General features: G+C 46.0%; 1 protein-coding gene across 1 annotated transcript; it reads left to right on the top strand.

Annotated features, from left to right (window-relative positions):
• The first annotated feature begins 220 nt into the window (after positions 1-220).
• On the top strand, positions 221-21264 carry LOC135806654 (probable dimethyladenosine transferase). Its single transcript, XM_065320882.1, has 11 exons — positions 221-452; positions 2053-2139; positions 2677-2738; positions 9041-9134; positions 15818-15867; positions 16276-16399; positions 16961-17053; positions 17659-17723; positions 18148-18211; positions 20033-20139; positions 20557-21264. Exons 1-11 carry the CDS (start codon positions 324-326, stop codon positions 20597-20599), a joined length of 918 nt encoding a protein of 305 aa, XP_065176954.1. The 5' UTR covers positions 221-323; the 3' UTR covers positions 20600-21264.
• Positions 21265-21465: the final 201 nt, after the last annotated feature.

The following is a 21465-nucleotide window of genomic DNA, read 5'->3' as shown; positions in this document are numbered from 1 at the left end:
TCTTTTCAAAATCTGACGCATCATGCATATGCGCATGTCGATGCCGTGCATGCATTATTATTCTCTTTCCAAAAAAATCATCCTTCTTTTTCTCCTTTTTTCGATTGTAATGTCTACTGTAATGTGGTAATGATGTCACATCTAGCTCGCGGCATGGCATGGGAATGAATCACACACATGCACACAGATACAAAAAAATATTGTGAGAAGCTCTAGAAGCAGCACAATAATTTTGGTCGTGAGATTACTGTATCGCCATTGGAGCGGTTCTTGATTGCAAGATTTGATCGTAGTTCTTGAGTGAGCCTGCTTGTCCTGTAAAGATGCCTAAAATCAGAGCTGAGAAGAAGAGCCGGGTGCACGGCCAAATCCAGCAAGGTATCCATTTCAAAAAAGAGTTTGGACAGCATATCCTGAAAAATCCGCTGGTAATTCAAGGAATTGTGGACAAGGTAAGCATTATGATGTGAACATTCCATGAATTTGTATTGGGTTGTCGCTCCTTAGTCTTGCTTCGACTGACTGGAGGTTTCTTGTGCCTTGGCATGAGTGTATAAAATCTAGCATTCATTATTTTAGTTTACTGCTTCATCATAATAAATATGAAATCTGTCAAATGGCCATATAGTGAGCTACATGTGGAGTGTTCAAACCATTATTCATCCAGTGAACATCAATTTGTTCATGAAATGAACATGCACTGATAAGTTCTCACCAGACCACTGCCTTGGCCCCGACAAGAGTTAATGATGGAGATATTTTATAGATATAAGTTATTAAGAAACAGAGGAGATGAACAAATAAATGAGTATATGAAATCTTGAACATTCGATTAGGAGCATGTTAATTTTATGTTATCTAAGAATAAGAGAGGGAGAAGGAGGTGTGTGTGTGTGGGGGGGGGGGGGGGTATTGTGTAATTAGTATGAGTCTTGTCACATTGTGGCTTGATGTCATGTAAGTACAATGCATGAGGAATTTGAAGAAGAAGAAAACAGGGGTTCAAAGCAGAGGAGGAAATAAAGCTCAATAGATCAATATGATATTCAAAGTGAAGCACACCACTTGACTACGTCAATATATTCCTAAGTTTGAGGGAGTTGAAAGCAGTAAAAGTCTCCGTATGAATGTAGACCATTATGAGCATATCATTTCTTTCGAATACAACACGTGATGAGCAAAAGAGACACTAGAGTGCTGCACGATAGGTTGCCAGCAGTCATTCATGGAGATTTATGACATCAGTGGAAGAGAGAGAATGCTTGAATGCAGGGAGTTCACAAACAGATCGAATTCCTGGTGGCAGCTTGTTCCATAAGGCAGCAGCAGCAGCGAAATACAAAGTGGCGTTACCTTATTGCCTACAATGTGGGCAGAGGGGGACCTGCAGCAGTCATGTAATGTGACCTCGGCAGCGGGTTGCTCATCAGTATTGGCAATGACGGCAACGGAGTTGCACAACAAACAGCTGACCTGATAATTCAGGCATGTGAAGACAAGGATCAAAGCTTACTCCAAGTACGCTTGCAGGAGAGACTCTCTCCCCCTCCCTCCCTCAGCCGACAGACACGCAGTGATGCGGGTGCTTGAGGCTTTACATGGAATCCAATGCGTATGCCATCTCTGTGTGGATCTACTGAAGTCACATGAGAGCATGGTCTTGAGGAGACTTGGGAGAAAGCTGTTGGACGCATAGCAGAGGTGGAACTGGACACCAGGCAACATACCACAGTATTCATGCATGCTATGTTGGGGATTGTCCAGTGGCGCCACAGTTGGTCTGTTGCTTGGGTACACTTCAGGTACTACACTCTATGACTGAAATAATCATACCGACTACTCACCACTCACTCGTTATGGTTGTAATCCGCCCTCGATAATAACTCGTCAGATTACACTTGCAAGTTGCCACCAATGTAGACAGTAGACTGGAGTAATAGTGCAAGTAGTAGTAGTGAATTGTGATATTGTGTCAAGTAGTAGGGTGGTGACTTGTCAGTACGATACATGCTCTGCTCTGTTGTGTTGTGTTTCTGTTGTATTCCTGGCCAGGCTGCAATCCGACCAACGGATACCGTTCTGGAAATTGGCCCTGGCACGGGTAACATGACAATGAAAATGGTGGACAAGTGCAAGAAGGTACGTCTTGGTAATTAGAACACATCACACTACATGTAGTAGCACAGGAGGTGACTTATCAACCCATTTCCCATTTCTACCGTGAACTAGTCGTCACTGTCGTTGTTACAGCACTGTATGTAGTAAGCGGAAACATGTTTGCAGTGGATTCGTTTCCGTTCTAACTTTTCTTTCTTTTTTGTATTGCTGGCTTTGAACATGTTCCCAACACCTTCAAGAAATATGTGAGAACATCATGCATCCTCATGCTTGACATATTTTTCTCGCCTGCGTATGTTTTATTCTGGTACAATGCAGCTGTTGGCATTTGCCATTTAGTCCCATCGAATTTTTGTGAGTGGTTGGAAGACAACCCTTGCTGGAGCCCTGGACTCACTTTCATGTCATTGCACAAAAGAGAACAGGTTCTCTCTCTTCTCTCTCTCTCTCTCTCTCTCTCTCTCTCTCTCTCTCTCTCTCTCTCTCTCTCTCTCTTTCTATCTATCTACCTATCTATCTTTTTGTGTGTACTGCTTATATCTACATTCTGGCCATTAGATTGTGGCGTGTGAAGTGGACGTAAGAATGGTGGCAGAACTCCAGAAACGAATCCAGGGAACGTAAGTTTTCTCTTTTGGTTTGCCTTTGATTCAGGGCCGGGCTAGCTGGACGTTCAACAGCATAGGAGTGTGTGCATGTGTTTTATAGTGTTTATGTTCACTTGCGTACATGTGTGTGTGTGTGTGTGTGTGTGTGTGTGTGTGTGTGTGTGTGTGTGTGTGTGTGTGTGTGTGTGTGTGTGTGTCCCATATGGTGCAGTGGTATGTGCAGTCGATTTCCAATCGAGAGGTTGCGGGTTCAATTCCCGACGATTATGGTCGCACATGTCTTTCTTCTCTTTCTCGGACTCTTCCTGACTTTTCTTTCATTCTCCTGGGTGGTTACCAACAGCCAGTGCATGCCGGAGTATGTGGTGTGGTGTGTGTGTAGAAAAAAAATGGAAAAATGAAAAATAGGGATTCACTGGCCAGAAAAAGTCACTTCAAATAGCTGTGTGGTGGATACCAGGCTAAAAATAGTGGCGGTCAATTCATCAGCCTTGCAAGCTGTTGAATGGTGTAATCCCAGCACAAGTTGCTATGTCTAACATAGCTGTTCGCTATCATCGCTTCCGCGATGGGCATGTCTGAGGTCTGAGGTGTTCCCCTCTCCCGGGGGGACTCACGTGACCAGTTTTGGCAGTGAGCAACAAGTACAGTAAGTAAGTAAGTAAGTAAGTAAGTAAGTAAGTAAGTAAGTGTGTGTGTGTGTGTGTGTGTGTGTGTGTGTGTGTGTGTGTGTGTGTGTGTGTGTGTGTGTGCCAAAAAATGTTACACACTGGTAACTTAGAATCTCCCAGGCGAGGGGACTACCATCACAACTCACAAGATCCGTTGAGTTTTACAACTTGCATAGACGATATTATGATATTAAAGAGAATTGAAAACTAACTAAGAAATTGAATAAAGGAAGCACAGAGAGACGATCTAACAGTTCTCTCCAACAGCAAAAAAAGAACACACAGGAAAAAAAGCAAAAACGATTGGAAAAATGAAGACCGGAGTAGTACACGGATGGAAGTAGCGTACCAAAACACCAGAGCCAGTCAATGCCGAAAATGCACGCAAAACAGCGCATGCAGCATGTCATGTGCGCCTGCTCAGGCGGGCTGCGTTAAACATGGATTCAACTTCCGCAAAATTGCGCAAGCAACAACAGAACTTCACTTACTTTTCAGCACGCGTGCAACAAACAAATCAAAATGCACTTCGAATCAAATAATTTAGTTAGCTTCTTAGAGTTCCATCTGTCAGCAATGGTTGACAGTCCTACCTATTCTGTCAGCAGTGGCTGACAGCTCTCAATTAAATTCCGCTGAACAAGCAACAGCTTCCTGAACGGAGGAACAGCTAGAGACAGCAAAATGTAAGTACAGAAAATACATTGTGGAATTCCAATAATCGTAAAATGGCAATAAATAAGATAAATTGTGCACTCATAACAACAGCAAAAATGAAGAAAGTCAGAAAGTCAAGTTCGATAACGTTTTCTTGTGACTGTCATCAGTGGAACGCCGTCACATAAAAATGTAATAACTAAAACACACACTTATATACATAAAATGGCAATAAATAAGATAAAATTAATTGTGCACTCATAACAACAGCAAAAATGAAGAAAGTCAAGTTCCATAACGTTTTCTTGTGACTGTCATCAGTGGAACGCCGTCACATAAAAATGTAATAACTAAAACACACACTTATATACATGTAGCTAATATGGTTTCAGGTAGAAATACAGCAGCTAACAAGTACAAAAAGCGAAGTTTGCACCTTTGCAATGTGTGAATATAGTGTATGTGAGAAAGGTAGTGGCAGGTGAATGTGATACTGTGTGAATGAATGTAATGGTGCGTGTGTATTACTTGAAGAGTGTGAGTGATACAACGTTTTCTTTCTGTTTACATAGCACAGGGTCACGAGTACGAATATACACAGCCTCCAACACCTGCAATTGCTTGAAGAAACACAGTATCACATTCATCTGCCACTACCTTTCTCACATACACTATATTCACACATTGCAAAGGTGCAAACTTCGCTTTTGTACTTGTTAGCTGCTGTATTTCTACCTGAAACCATATTAGCTACATGTATATAAGTGTGTGTTTTAGTTATTACATTTTTATGTGACGGCGTTCCACTGATGACAGTCACAAGAAAACGTTATGGAACTTGACTTTCTTCATTTTTGCTGTTGTTATGAGTGCACAATTTATCTTATTTATTGCCATTTTACGACTATTGTCTCCTCGTCGATTGTTTAATTCCAATAATGGCATTCGTTTTCAAACATGCACATAATCAGCTACTTGATTATTCGTAAAAGTTGCCATTGTCATGATTAGACACTGTAACAGCCAGCACATAGAGCTATTTTCATGCACAATTATACAACAAAAACTTGTGCAGCATTACGAAGGGACAGGCATGGTTTTACGCATTTGGCAAGTTCACACCCCTCTAACAACTGCTCAGAGACCTTTCCAACACCAGATTCACAACATTCTCCCCACCAAAGGACTCTGCACGTTACAAATCAAGACGAACGGGTCTCCTGATGGGGCGACGCGATCTGCGATAAGGTTCAGCGTCTGCTGCTGCGGCTTCAGGAGTAGCGACTTCCTTAGCTGACCCATTTGCAGGACAACAAACATCAACGTCTGCCTCACTGGAGACTTCAAGCGGGATCAACCGCTGAATTGCGCGCAACAGAGTACTCTGACCGATCTTCACTCGCGCAACTCTACGCTTCCCGTCACGACCTCGGAACATCTCGATCACACGGCCTAGCTTCCAGAGATGTCTCTTCTTCTGGTCGTCAATAACAAGCACAACATCACCTGGCTTGACTTCCCTTGCCTGTTCCGATTGGTAGCTGCTGAGACCGACAACGTACTCCTCACGCCACCTCTTGGCCAAGTGCTCCTTCACTGTCATAATGTAACGATGACGAGCCGAGAGCTGAGCAGCGGTCATGTCTTTCTCTGGCTCAGGACCACTGGGCGCAAAGATGTTATCCAACATCATTGCCGGCGTCAGGCACTCTCATCGCTAACATCTGTTGATACCTTGGTAAGCGGGCGCGCATTCACCACAGCTTCAATCTCAGCCAGAACGGTACGTAGCTCATCAGGCTTCAGCATCGCTTTTCCTAGCCTCTTCTTTAACCCTTTGGAGTCCATGGTTCGATTTCGAACCATGGGCATTTTTTATGCATGTGGGCGCAGTCAAACTTTCGGTTCTCGGCCAAATCTTGACCAAATTCAACAATCGAAGGGTCTACATGGTAGAGCAAACTCTCAGCTATCACCTCGAACAGGTCCGAAGTCTCTCCGATGCAGGTTGAGTGAGCGGCGAGCGATCAAACATTTCGAATTTTCTGCGCTGCGTGCTGCGAGTCAGCAGTGCGTGAAAAAAAGGGATTTTCCCAGGTTCATGACAGGCGGCACGTGCCAGGACCGGCGCGGCGCGAAGTCACGGCAAGGTAAGCTTCTACTCGAAAAAATTTGACCAGTTCGGAGCTAGATTCAGTGAAATGGCTACAGGAGACCGATTTCGTCTCAGATATGGAGCTGGACTCGCGTTTGGGGCGCGTTGTGGCGGACAATGAATAGTGCTCTTGGCGAGTTTGGGCTCATTGTACAGTCAGTATCGCCTATAGCGTTGGTGTTTGATTTTGAGCATTTTATCACTATAACTTAGTATAAGCGATATATTACTATGACCGATACTGCATGCAATGTATGCGAGTGGGGTGTCAAACGACTCAGCGCGCCGTGCACATACGCACTACATACATGTACAATGTCATGTAGCTGGCTGTAGCTCCTGACACACAAAATCAGCATTTCCTCACGATGGAGGCATATTTTGGCAACTTGTACGAGCAAAACTCACCAAACAACACTCACTGGACAAGTTCTTCACGAAGAAGCAACACCCTGTTCTCCTCTAACATCGCTTGATTTTACATCAATCACTATAACCGAAGCAAAAATAATGTAACAAAGGTCTTTTGAAATAAGAATTTGATCACTATAGGCGATATATTACTATAGACGATTATTACTATACGCGGTAACTGTGCATACTTAGTTATGGCAAATGAAAATGAATTTGAGAAATTGATCACTATATCCGGTATATCACTATAGCCGCCAACCTTATAGGCGATACTGACTGTATTTCTCTCATCAAGAGCTTTCCAACGAGCCTAAGATCTTCAAAATCGGTGAAGTAGAACCAAAGTTATGTTGGAAATTGAGTGCGCATTTTCGTGACTGCCACAAATTCTGCGGAAGCAAAAAAGTTACGGACTCCAAAGGGTTAAAGGTGACTTCACGCATCCTACGAGTCTCTCATAGAACCCTCCAAACCAAGGCGCTGCGGGTGGAGTGAAGACCCACATGACCAACACCTTGTCTGCGGCCGCCTTGAAAGTTGTAGCGTTATCTGACCTGATCTTGCTGGGCGTACCATGTCTCGCAACGAACCTTCGATAGACCAGCAGAAACGCTTCTGTGGACGAACTATCGACCAAATCAAGATGCACTGCACTCGTCGTTCCACACACGAAGAGCACAATCCATGGCTTCTCCATCTTGTCACCATTTCGTACATAGAGCGGACCTGCATAATCGATGCCTGTTAAACCAAAGGCTTGCTGGTGCTCTACTCGATCTGATGGTAATGGTGCCACTATCTCAGCTGCTGCCTTAGCCTTGAACCAACGACAGACTAGACATTGCTCTGCAACGCTCCTGAGCATGCGCCTTCCTGCCAAGATCCAGAATCGCTGTTGTATGAAAGCAAGGACACTCTCAACTCCCTGGTGAAGACGCTGATTGTGGATCATCTTCAGTAGCAACTCCGTCAGATGGTGCTTGGCTAGGATGATTGGGTGTTTTTCATACCCAAGCTGACTTTCCTGCAGCCTACCACCAACTCGCAACAAGCCATTCTCGTCGAGGAACGGAGCTAGCTTGAACAGCCGTGAACTGGGAGGAGACGCTCCAGTTCCAGAGATTGTTGCACCTCGCCCACCTGATTGCAGCCAATGTCATTACCACTGCCACACCTGTGACCGCTGTTTCCGGAGCAAAGCTGGGCACCGCCGGCACAACTGCAACCACAGAACATGCAGCTCTGGCTCCGAGTGCCGCACCATCCCATGCCCGACCTGCTCTCGGAAGTTCACACATCCCCAGTACCTGGCTCAACACAAATGCAAGAAGTAACTCTGCCCTCCTTGCCTCTTTGAGGCACTGCATCACCTTTAGGTGGCAGTTTCAAGGTGTGTGTGTGTGTGGGGGGGGGGGGGTGCGTGCGTGGGTGCGTGTGTGTGTGTGTGTGTGTGTGTGTGTGTGTGTGTGTGTGTGTGTGTGTGTGTGTGTGTGTGTGTGTGTTGAATGGTGCAATCCCAGTACAAGTGGCTATGGCTTAAGCTGTAGCATTGCTATCATCGCCTCCGGCGATGGACGTCCAATGGTGTGTGTGTGTGTGTGTGTGTGTGTGTGTGTGTGTGTGTGTGTGTGTGTGTGTGTGTGTGTGTGTGTGTGTGTGTGTGTGTGTGTTGCCACCTTTGTTGGTTGCAGGGTTCATAATATTACTTTCTATTTGAAGTATACATACCTGTTAACCATGGACTGCTTCTGGCTAGATTAACTCTTGTGTAATCAATGGTGCTAGTGAAGCTTATATCAGATCCACTCTGATTTAGCCACCCACACTAGTAGCAAGTATTACCTTCACTGGGGGCAGGGGTAACTGCAGTTGGATCCCTGGACGGATACCCTGATGCCGTCAATCCTTTTTCTGCACCTTGTCCTCACCCACTTACTGAGGTGTGGTGAGCCCATAAGTGGGATCATTTTCAAGTCCACCCAGAGTTTTGGGGATTTCAGGGGGTGTCGGCCGTTGGGCGGTTCAATAGCCAATTGAGTCATCTTTCCAAGATTCCTTTTGAGTCTCTCTCCCCTCTCCCGGGGAGACCCGCGTGACCAGTTTTGGCAGTGAGCAACAAGTACAAGTGTGTGTGTGTGTGTGTGTGTGTGTGTGTGTGTGTGTGTGTGTGTGTGTGTGTGTGTGTGTGTGTGTGTGTGTGTGTGTGTGGTGGGGATGGAACTATTCTTGGTTTCGCCTTTCCCTGCAGCTCCCAGTGCAGTGCTGGTAATACTTTGTTGTCAGAGCTATACTTTCTCACTATCAGTATCACTGTGCACATGTACCTTGTTCTCTGCTATTTCCATGTACATTGCCATGCCGATGTGACTGGATATTGTGCCTGGATATGACATTACATTCATTCTGCTGTTTTGTAGGCCTGCTGCAAGCAAAGTTCAATTTATTGTTGGCGATGTCCTGAAAACTGACCTACCATTCTTTGACATCTGTGTGGCCAACATGCCCTATCAGGTCAGTGGTTGTGGCGTTGCTAGCGCTCCTAGTCTCTTTCACTGCATAGAACTGTACAGTGTACACTGTTCACTGTACATGCTCTGGTCACCTCTCTAGCAACCAGCGTATTGTGCAGGGAATGCTACCTCACCCCTACCTAGGCTGGGTGATAAATGATTGCACAAGTGGCTCATAGTGTGCCGTCGGTATAGAGGTTATGCGAATGACGTCACGAGGAGCGCCAAGGCGGCTGCGAGTGGCAGGGGTGGCAAAATGAAGTCGTTTCTGCTTGAACTATTTTTTACTAGTCTTTGAGAGGAAAAGTAAAATTTGTTCTTGGTTGTCGACATATCGTTCCTCACTTTTATTTTGATTTCCGCTGGTGTCTCGCTTGCTGAAGTTTTTAGCCTTCAACATGCCGAAGAGTTGTGCAGCCGTCGGATGTAGCAATCGTGCCGATCCTGGAACGGCTGTGAAGTTTTACAAGTTTCCTGTAGCGGACGAGCGGCGCAAACTATGGGTTGCGGCTATGAGACGAGAGAATTGGAAGCCAACTGACAGTAGCAGGATCTGTTCAGACCATTTCGTAGGCGCAGAGAAGAGCAACGATCCACTATCTCCCGCTTACGTTCCGAAACTTTTTGAACATGTCAGGACTCCTGTAAAGCGTAAAGCGGAGAGGGATTTGGTGGCATATGAACGCCGAGCGAAGCGGAAGCTGACGTTCGAGGAGAGCAAGACGCAGACACCAGTGAAAGTGGACGCCTCCGGGAATGACTTCACAGAGGCAATGGCAGATTTGCCTGGTGCCTATGGTGCAGAGGTAGAGTCTGATCCTGTAGCAGTCTCCAGTGTCTCATCGCAGACTGACATGGATATGGAGCACTTGACGCGGCTGGAGGAGACAAACAACCGTTTGGTCCTGGAAAGCAAAGGGATGCCACACGCTCCAGGACAAGGTGACACCTTGTCAATCGAGTCGTTTGAGAAAGACAACGCGAAGGTGCTCTTCTACACTGGTTTGCAGTCTTTTGGGACCATGATGGGCATATTTGAACACGTGAGGAAGAGAGTTCCACAGCACCACCGCCACACGCTCTCTCTCTTCCAGCAGTTCTTGATTGTTCTCATGAAGCTTCGGCTGAATTGTCGGGACCAAGACTTGGCGTACAGATTCGGCATTCACCAGTCGACCGTGTGCCGGATTTTCCAGCGCTGGATCCGGGTGATGCATGTGATGCTGAGACCACTTGTCAAATGGCCGGAAAGGGACGAACTACGCAAAACTCTGCCGCTTGAATTTCGTAAGCATTTCCCGGGCTGTGCTGTCATTATTGACTGCTTTGAAGTTTTTTGTGAACGACCTTCTGATCTGATGGCAAGAGCTCAAACGTACTCTCACTATAAAAGCCATAACACTGCAAAGTTTTTGATTGGCGTAGCGCCACAAGGTGTCATTACATTTATTTCGCATGCATGGGGCGGGAGAGCCTCAGACAAGTTCATCACAGAGCACTGCGGTCTGCTTAGTCACCTAAATCCGGGTGACCAGGTGATGGCTGACCGTGGTTTCACTGTTGAAGACAGCGTTGGCATGTTCTGCGCAGAGTTGGTGATGCCCCCATTTACGAAGGGGAAGAAGCAACTCTCCAGGCTGAAATTGGACAGTGCTCGACAAGTGTCACGCGTCCGTATCCATGTGGAGCGAGTGATTGGAATGCTTTGCCAGAAATACACGATCCTCTCTGGCACTTTGCCCATTGCTTTCCTCATGCATGACGATAAAGCTACATCATGTGCATTCATTGACAAGGTTGTCACCGTCTGCTGTGCTCTGTGCAACTGTTGTGAGTCCGTCGTACCTTTCGAGTAAATTACATCATGCCGCTTTGTCAGCTGTAATGATTGCTATATTATTATTATTATATTATTTTCGAAACTGTTTTTCCCACCGCCTCCAAAATACTGTTTGAATTATTTATCGTGGAGGCACACTTTCGTACTGAGCCGCCGTGGCTTGGTATGTCGATGCACATTTTCTAACGGAATCGCATCTCCATAATATTTTTCCATTGGCTTTGTTCGTTCCAGTCTTCGTTTATTCGTTCTCTCTCTCTCGTTGCGTCTCGAACTCATTGTTCATTGTTTCCTAGATTTCGCTTAGAAAACGTTTGATAGAAAAAGTGTCTACTGAATTGTGTGGATTTGCGTCGTTGCATGCGAATACGTATTACGAAACTTTTTCCCACCGCCTCCAAAATACTGTTTGAATTATTTATCGTGGAGGCACACTTTCGTACTGAGCCGCCGTGGCTTGGTATGTCGATGCACATTTTCTAACGGAATCGCATCTCCATAATATTTTTCCATTGGCTTTGTTTGTTCCAGTCTTCGTTTAATCGTTCTCTCTCTCTCGTTGCGTCTCGAACTCATTGTTCATTGTTTCCTAGATTTCGCTTAGAAAACGTTTGATAGAAAAAGTGTCTACTGAATTGTGTGGATTTGCGTCGTTGCATGCGAATACGTATTACGAAACTGTTTTTCCCACCGCCTCCAAAATACTGTTTGAATTATTATATTATTGTTCAAATTTATTATTAACCCCTTGTGCTTTTTGGACTGTCTGGATATACCGGCAATTATATTTCTGTTTTACCTATTCTGCAGTTGCATGCGCATGTGTTCACCTCATTGACCTCGCTTGTTTCTAGTTTCTTTTGTCTGGCTAGCCAAGCTTGCTTGGTCATGGCAACGCCAACAGACTTATAATAATAGTAATAATAATGGCTTCTATCATCACTCACGACATGCCTCCGTTTCTTGTTGCATCAATATAATGACTCGTGGTCCAAATAGGGACAACACAATATAATAATTATGAATAGCCCTGAAACCCAACTTAGGGTGCTGGGTAGTGCGCGATGTACCATCAGATGTAGTATGCCCAGCACCAAAGAACAACTCAACTTATGCCAACATCACCCGGAAGAGACGTAAAGAGCGAAGTGTTTGATGTGTAATGATGGAGTTCCTCTGCTCACATGCATAAGCAGTGAGTGGTCTTCACGCATGTCCTGGGACCCACAAATACGAATCAGCATTATGGTCCTTCAGAGATACATGCAAGCAAAGAAATACAAGAAAGGTAACGGAAATCGTTGTGAAAGCCCAGCCACCGATTGTATGCACACACGTGGCAAGTGCAACAGCAAGTACCGTGGAAGGCACAGCAGAACAAGTTGAAAATGCAACTCTAGAAATACCAGAATAGCAGGCTCCATGAATATAATCACTTCTCAAATGCTTGAGACTTGGATTTACAAATGCTACGACAAAAATGACTATGTACATGGAAAGTTGGTTGCACCCCATACTAGAGGTCGAGCTTTTCTGCCGCCTTGACTGGACATTTGACTGACTCACGACTGCCATTCAGAAACTTGACAAACTCACGACTTCCATCCAGACACTTGACTGACTCACAACTGCCATCTAGAGCAGAGAAGAAGTCCCTCGAGCCCTCCTTCCGGCAAACCTGCAAGAAAGCACCACTCCCTGCTCAATACACAGTGTTTCGGGGAATTCACCCCTCATGCAGTTGAGCTTGAGTAGGCTGACGAACGTTGTGCTTAGCGACCAACATTCCTATAAACTTGTCGCCGAAGTCGCTACCACTGTAATTGTACATGCATATCATTATTTAGTGGCAGATTTAATCTTGCGACACTCCGGGCAGGTCCAGTTCTTGCGCTTTGGCTTACTCTTCAGCTGCAAACAAGCCATGTGGAACAAACGAATACTGCAATCGTTGTTGGAACATCGCAGTACCTCGCCAGCCTTCACAGACTTGCAGTAGCAAAACTCCGGAGGGCGTTCTTGATCCGCAGTAGATGTTGTACTGGCAGCACCAAGTGGTTCCGAGGCTGATGTAGCCACTGAAGACGCATCGGCAGGAAGAGTGGAGAACGTCTTAGTGAACCATTTCCCAACAAGCTCTGGGAGAGCAGCACACTGGAAGAATTTCTTGGCACCTGCTACCGCTTCACGGATGAAATCTGCGTCTGCACAGATACGCTCCACAAACAGCTGACCTTCATTCCACACAACAAAGTCACAGTACTGCACCTTACACACCAGCATCTGTAGCTGTACTTGGTAGTAGTACATGTGGTCTTGCTTAAGGTGGAGTGCTCCGCCGGACTTTACTAGACAGAACTTCCCTGAATCGGCAGCATCATGCAGGCTACTGTCTCGGCACCCGTACGGGCACTTCACTTCCACCACGCCGTTGCCACAGCAGGAGCACTGCACAAGGGAGTCGGGAGTAGCGCCAAGATATGGATAGTCCGGATGAATTACAAAGCCACTGGGCAGTACTTCAACCTTCTGATGTGTTGCACTGGCATGTTCACTATAGTTGTCAATTGCCTTCTGCTCGTGATCACATCCCCATTGTGTGGCTTTGCTACGAAACTTGTGTGCCTCAGGGTAACACACAGAGCGGACTAAGGACGCAGAGGGCTGGCTAATATCCGTGCGAACAGCAGACTTCAACTTTGAAGCTGTGATCCGGCCGGCGCGAAATTCAAACCAGGCCTTGGAATCTGCCTAGTTCCGCGTAGCCTGTTCCACAGCGCGTGCTTCCTCCTCTGAAACACAGACCGCTGGAAATACTGCCTCGCAACGAACGAGCAGGTCCCCAAAACTAGCATCCAGCATGTCTGGTTCGTACAATAAATCCAAAATGGGTGGATATCCCTCGGGCTTGGAAGGTACGTACCTATCGCAGAACCCGGGAACAAGGGAGAGTAATGACGGTTTACCGGCTTGACATAAATTTCCATATAGTTCACCCAGCTCAGCACTGGAGGGTTGCTTAATATCAGCAGGGACCTTCTCCTCCGACCTACGGCGCTTGCTCCCATGCTGTTTAGTGTCGGGTGCAGTGAAGTTTATGTCACGAATCCTGGCATACTCCACCTCCTTCATTGAAGGAGTTGACCATTGGCACGGCAATGAAGTGCTTCCTGTGTTCTGAATCAGCTGCGTTCTAGAATACAGGCTGAACAACAGTGCAGCAACGTGAGAACAAGACTCACCAAGACCAGCCATGCAGGTGCAGTGTGCACAAATCACGCTACCGTCGTTTTGCGCAGCAATCCAGGGTTGCAGATGGGTGCCGGAAACTGACTGGGAATGGCGGACTTTGGCGATGACAAACTTGCTGTCACATGTGTCAGATTCGGACGCTGGAAACGCACGAACATCGCCGACCCAGCCACTGACAAGGTATTTGTAGCCTTCCAAGCTCTTGTAGGCCTTGAGCTGCTCCTTGGTGTAGGGGCTGGGCGCGTTGACCAAGAAATTGTAAATATCGGGATAGTCCACAAGTGGAAATTTATCTTCCTCTAAAAAATACTTCTGGGCAGGTAAGGATCACTCGAGTCTGGTGCAACGCGCTCGAGCTTTTCACTGTACCGGCATTTGCTGGAGTCATCTAACTCGTCATACACTTTTGAAAACTTGGGAGAAGTCATGGCCACTGATTCAGCGTTCGTACAATAGTCCTTTGTAAAGAACAGAAGAGGAACGTAACAGCGATACAGGAAATTTCCTTCGTGAAATGATTCCAGGCACATGTACTTCTTTTGAACTTTTCATCTCTTTTGCCACCCCTGCGGAGCGCGGCCGCTTTGGCCGCCTGCACGCCGCCTGCACGTGATCCTTTCGCATAACCTCTATACGCTGTAACGTTTACATTTAACCCTTTATTACCGGATTACTTGCACAGCATGCACCAGAATTACGAATTTCAGCACAATTTCCAACTTCACCAGGTCATAACTTTGGTCTCCTTCACTTGATTTTCACAATCTAGGGCTCGTTGGAAAGCTCTTGGCGAGAGCAACGCCAGGGTACCAAGCTCCATTATCCAGTCGCCACAAATCAGGCGCGGTAACACAGCAAAGTTGTCTCCAAGCCTGATATGCAAGTAAATTCGTCCCATCAACGCCATTCCACTCTCCTTCATCGCAGAACGCTCAAATTTGTTTGAGACGATTCAAACTTCAGCTGACTACGTCATTATCACGTACTTAGTCGCTCAAAGAGCACACGAAAAGGGATTTTCCCCAAAAATGGCGAAGTGATCGATCAAAAATTTGAATTTGCCGAGATGAGAATACGGCGCGCGATATCTCTGGCGTCCGACATCGTAACTCTTCGGCGATTGTTGCATTGGATAGCTTGGAGTTTCCGCTATCAAATAGACCTTTCGATTGTTGAATTCGCACAAGAAATGATGGAGTTACGAAGATATTACTGGCCTACAGACTTTCGATCATATATGATCGAAAGTCTGCAGGCCGGTAATAAAGGGTTAATATACTGCTACTGCTAATTTGCAGAATTTACAGAATAGTGATTATAATTATAACAGACTCAGCGTAGGACGTTCAAGTTGGTTGTAACTCTGAGTTTCATGCCGCTAGGCAATCACCAGAGAACAGAATAGTGATTATGAGAGTACCCTGTAGTACATGTCCTATTCAACAGGCCATAGACATACAATGTAAGATGAGGTAGCAGCAGGGTGGTTAGCAGGGTGGTGAGAACTCGCTCATCCTTTATAGTACTCACCTTGTACATGACTGTGCATATGTACATCCTAATGTGTTGTTCTTTGTCCACCCTCCCTCCAGATCTCATCACCATTTGTATTCAAGCTGCTTCTTCACAGACCATTCTTCAGGTAGGATATGCCATGAATTGATAAATGGATGAATGTGTCTTGCTGCTCTAATACCGTACCCCCCCCCCCCCCCCCCGCAGTCGCATAAGTAGGATGTCACACTCGATTGTAAGTCGCATTGCCTTCTTTGCCCTTGAAGTTAAGTGCGAAAAGGTGCTACTTATATCCGGGGAAGTGTGGTTAAACCTGTCATACTGCTAATAACCGCGGCTCTGTGTAGCGTTACGCCCCACATACTCACTGCAGCCTACCTAGTCTTGTGCTCTCTGTCACTGGCAGTCCAACACTCGCTAGTCAAGCTCTACCTTACCTTGTGCCACAGCATTCTGTCAAGACTGTAACTCCCTGTGTGGATACATACATGTGTGTGTGTGTGTGTGTGTGTGTGTGTGTGTGCTTTGTGCATAGATGTGCTGTGTTGATGTTTCAACGTGAGTTTGCACAGCGTCTGGTTGCCAAACCAGGTGATAAACTCTACTGCCGCCTCTCAGTCAATACACAACTACTAGCTACCGTTGACCACCTTATGAAGGTACAGTGTGTTAGGATGCAATGAATGCTATGCAGACCCTATGCCTTTCTTTATTCCTGGTCACTTTGCACATAATTGTTGTCATGTTTCAATGCTGCTTCAATACATCAACTTGTCAATTTGTCATCGCATTGTGCTGGACAGTGAAATACAACCACTCGCGTAGCTACTGCACTGTGAGTAGCAAGGGTGGATGTGTAGCTACTGCACTGTGAGTAGCAAGGGTGGATGTGTAGCTACTGCACTGTGAGTAGCAAGGGTGGATGTGTAGCTACTGCACTGTGAGTAGCAAGGGTGGATGTGTAGCTAATGCACTGTGAGTAGCAAGGGTGGATGTGTAGCTAATGCACTGTGAGTAGCAAGGGTGGATGTGTAGAATGAGCTGAGTTGCAGAGCTACAGGGTGGCAGGGGTTGCTTGATTCGAGGTGTGTTAAGTGCGCCCGTGATGGAAGATTTCGTCGACCAGCACTGTAGCTTGGTGGTGGTGTTGCGACTTGTGTTCTAATCCCCCCCCCCCCCCTGCCTCTCTCTCTCTCTCTCTCTCTCTCTCTCTCTTCCAGGTTGGCAAGAATAACTTCAAACCGCCACCACAGGTGGAATCAAGTGTTGTCAGAATTGAACCAAAAGTGCCTCCACCTCCCATCAACTTCCAGGTTAGTTGTGTCCACAGCAGTGTGCTATACTCATGTTACTTGCCATGTACATGTGCACGGCTTTCCAGATGGCCCTCTTTACTGTGGAAACTTGTAGAAGCTCTACTACCTGGTTGTGCCTACTGCATGTTTCTGAGGCATATGGGCTTGCCCAGGCCAGTTCAGTAATCCTTCTCATCGGGACCGGCGGAAGGAGTTTTTGATTGGTTCGGCCATACCCTAGCCTGTCATACTTTGTGTATGATATGATGGTTGGGCAAAAAGTTGGTCCGGCCATGGCCTGATCAACCAGACCGGTTCCGTCGGGCCTGTTCTTTTATGTGATATGTGCTTGATAGTGTTTTTCCTCACACTCACACTCACTCTGATACTCACACTCACTGCATCTGTTGTGTTCTGTGTGCCATGTACAGTATTGTGTGTCCTGACTGCATCTTCTGTGTTCTATGTTCTGTGTGTGTGTGTGTGTGTGTGTGTGTGTGTGTGTGTGTGTGTGTGTGTGTGTGTGTGTGTGTGTGTGTGTGTGTGTGTGTGTGTGTGTGTGTGTGTGCGTGTGTGCGTGCACACGTGTGGTGTGTGTGTGTTCTGTGTGTACATGTGTACAGGAGTGGGATGGTCTGGTACGTGTTGTATTTGTCAGGAAGAACAAGACACTGAGTGCTGGATTCAGGTATTAGCTTTTTAGAGCATTTAACGGTAGACTACATCATGTGTGCGATGGGTTTTGTCATTATCTAGCCGAAGCAGACAAAGCTGCTTCCTTTCCTATTGCGGCTGCTGCTGCTGCCACCACCACTACCACCACCACCAGCAGCAGCTGCGGCGATGGTGGTGCTGCTGCTACTGCTGCCGTCTCCACCGCAGCTGCTGCTGCTGCCACCGCCGCTGTTTCTGCCGCTGTTGGTGATGCTGTTGGTGCGGTAGCAGCAGCTGGTGATTGTGGTTTTTGTTGCCGAGATTCTGATGTCTTGTGATGTGTTGTACATGCCTGCACTGACTTGTGCGATTGTTTGCTGTACTTCAGTGCATTCTCTTCAGATTAGTGCAGTGATCTGATGGAACATTTTCTTGAATTTGTTGTTGGTATGCGATAGGTCTTCCGCCGTCATGGACATGCTTGAAAAGAATTACAAAGTCCACTGTTCTGTGAACAGTATTGTAAGTGGAGTTGCTCCATTTATGTTCTCTCCTCTCTCTCTCTCTCTCTCTCTCTCTCTCTCTCTCTCTCTCTCTCTCTCTCTCTCTCTCTCTCTCTCTCTCTCTCTCTCTCTCTCTCTCTCTCTCTCTCTCTCTCTCTCTCTCTCTCTACGTCTCCATCTCTCTCAGAAAGTACTGTACTCATCTGTGTGTGTGCATGTACATGTTCTACAAGATATCGTCACTTGATTCAACTCAATTTCAACCTCAGTGACACCACTCTCTGTAACACCGTTGGAAAGCTATGGATATCACAAACGTAAAGCCGTGGCATTTTTGTTGCCATAGAGACGATGATTTGAGAGTGTGTGCAACGATTTGTGGAATGTAGTCCATCTAACTGAAATTGGTAGCGAATGGATAGCACCTACGATGATACTCACATGCCATGACAGTGTGCAGGGATGAATTTATTGTGATATTTTTGCATAGCAGTTTCTGCTATATGAAATCACAATTGTGTAGCCGTCTTTGATTTTGATTAGCATTTTTCTTTGAAGGCTGGGTGTTTACAACATTGTCCTTCTTGAGAGTGATGCCTGAAAGCCAATTTGCAAAAAAAGACTGAAGCATACATGTGCACGCATGCAGATTGAGAGTACCTGCACCACCTACACTGCCCTGTATACGTGTTACTTGACAGCGCAGGCTAGGCATGGATAGTCTGTATGTATCGCAATTTTCTGCGAGTCACGGTGAATTTTGAGTAGCAGTTAGATCGATTTTGCATCGCAAACTGCGATGCGATACAGGATAAATTCATCCCTGGTGTGTATGATGGAAATGGGAATAGACACAGGGTTGTCCCTTTTAAAGCCGCCTCATACTTGAATGCAAAGCACCAACTCATTGCAACTCAGTCAAATCTTGCTCAAATTCAACGATGCACATATCCAGGTCGAAGAGAAAACAGATTTGTGGGTAGAAACAATACGTGGAGCGCTGTGAGCAATGGTGTCTTGAGATAAATCACTTGTAAGTTGAGCCGCGATCTTCAATTCCGCGCAGTGCGACTCAAGAAATGAGAATTTTACAACTTTTCGTCACAGTGATTTACGCAAATTTGCATGGGTTTCACTTGTAAATATTCGCAATAGTGGACAGCGTAAAAAAATCAGAGCTCAGTAATCAAGGAAAATGAAATGGCTTGAGCAGTATGCAATTGGACACATCTGGGTCATTTTTCGTACCGTCGCTGCTCTGTAACTGGGGAGATACAGAATCCTGACTATCATGATCGACCTCTCACGGAGATCTTTCCCGGAAGCCCAAGATTGTGCAGATTGAGTGAATAGAACCGAAATTATGCTCCAAAGAACACCACTGTACATGTACATGTAGTACCGTAAAGTACTGCCAGAGCGCCCCACCATATCGTCCTTCCGTGGTCGTATTGTGGAGGTGGTCTCCTGTCTGTAGGTCATACGACACGAACTTTGTACACATATTGCACGTTCTGCAGACAATCCGTACCTTCTAGTGGACACGAGCTCCACACAAAAACTTGCTTTGTGTTACCTTTAGTACACTAAGGTTCCCACACCGTACAAACTTCGTTGCACTCTGCCATACGATTTTCCTTTCCCTGGCTGTAAAATCAAGGTGGGGCGCTCTCGCGGTACTTTACGGTACTAGCAGTTTGCAGTTCGAAATCTTGATGGGCTGTATCTATTGGTGAGTGGTCTGTACTTGCTGAGGGGAATGTACTCTCCTGTTCTATTGTTTCCCAATGTGTTGGTTTTGATGCAAATAATGTATTCTGTGTTTGTACGTGTGTACCAGCCTGTTCCGCCAGACATGGATGTAAAGGAGAAAGTACTGGAGATCCTGACAGAATCTGGATACGCCGAGAAGCGAGCAAGGACACTGGATGTCGATGACTTCCTAGCGTAAGCATATCCTCTCTTCTGCCTTGGGAACTTTTTAATTGTGTTGTGCTCAATCTGCGGACAGAACTGTTTCGTCCTTTGTGTACTCAACAGCGCAGCACAGAGAAAATGAGGCCGAACTTGAAAGCAATAGTAGTATGTGGTGGCCCGGTTCTCCCATTGTTTTGGGCTGGAGCATGTGCCAGTCGTAGAACCGGCCCGGCACATACTATCAGCAATGAAAACTAAATGTTCCAAGGCCAGATTTAACCAGGCCCGAACGTACCTTGTGCTGTAGTTAATTCATGAGAGCCCTGACAGTGAAGTGTGCGTGGAAATACCCGAGCATGACATACTTCTTTGCTGATTCTTTGCTGACATCAACCTGCTCTAACTCAGAAATGTGCTCATGTGTTCTTTTGTTGTTGTTCCCCTTAGGATCCTGAATGCGTTCAACTCAGCTGGCTTTCATTTCTGTTAGTGTATGTGATCAGTGCAATACACTCTGGCAGCAGACCAGTTCCTGCTTGGGATGTGGTACGGTGGAGAAGTGTAGATTGAGTGCGGTGGTATATAGTGTAAATATTCTCTCTGCTACTTATGCTGTGTACATACGATAATGCTGCTGCTGCTGCTGTCACCGTCACTGCTATGGACGTTGGCTTGTCTTGCTAGTTGCTGTTCAGTTCTGTGCATGTGCATGTGCATGTGCATGTGCATGTATTGTGTTCTGTTTGTGTATAGTTAGTGTTGTAAGATGTGTGTATACTTTTGTTAGTGTTGTAAGATGTGTGTATACTTCTGTTAGTCTGTATTTTACTTGTAGGGTGCATGTCAAGGTAAAACACCATTTTACATAATCTTTGTTTTAGAAAGTAATACAGCATGCGACGGCTGGGCTTAGTGTCGCTCTAACAGTTCTCCAATGTACATACCCCCCCCCCCCCCCCATTTGTCCCAGCTGTTTATTGATAGAACTGGCGATAATAACGTTATGCCGAATCAAACCTTCTTTTTATGATATTTATTATTGTGCCTTTTCAGAGTTGTGGCTACCAGTTTTGAGCTAGCCATACTTGACTATTGGAATACAAATGAGCCGTGTGCTTGTGACTGCGGTCACTAAAGCTGTGTTCATAACTGGCACTTGTTCGTGTGTATCTTATGCTAGCTTTGGGGCGTCATGCGTATGGAAATGTGCCGAAATGGAAATTCCGATATGTCCTCATTTTTCTGCCGTGTACTAGCGTACATACCAGTCACTTTGATTGGCAGGGTTGAACAATTCACAAGCTGAACAAATTTACAGTTCGTGTGAGATTCAGTTCGCCTTAGTTTTCCATATCT

The sequence above is a fragment of the Sycon ciliatum genome, chromosome 1, assembly GCF_964019385.1.
Source record: "Sycon ciliatum chromosome 1, ocSycCili1.1, whole genome shotgun sequence".
NCBI lineage: Eukaryota > Metazoa > Porifera > Calcarea > Leucosolenida > Sycettidae > Sycon > Sycon ciliatum.
Note: the sequence above shows the minus strand (reverse complement) of the source record. Positions and strands in the feature narration are given on the sequence as shown.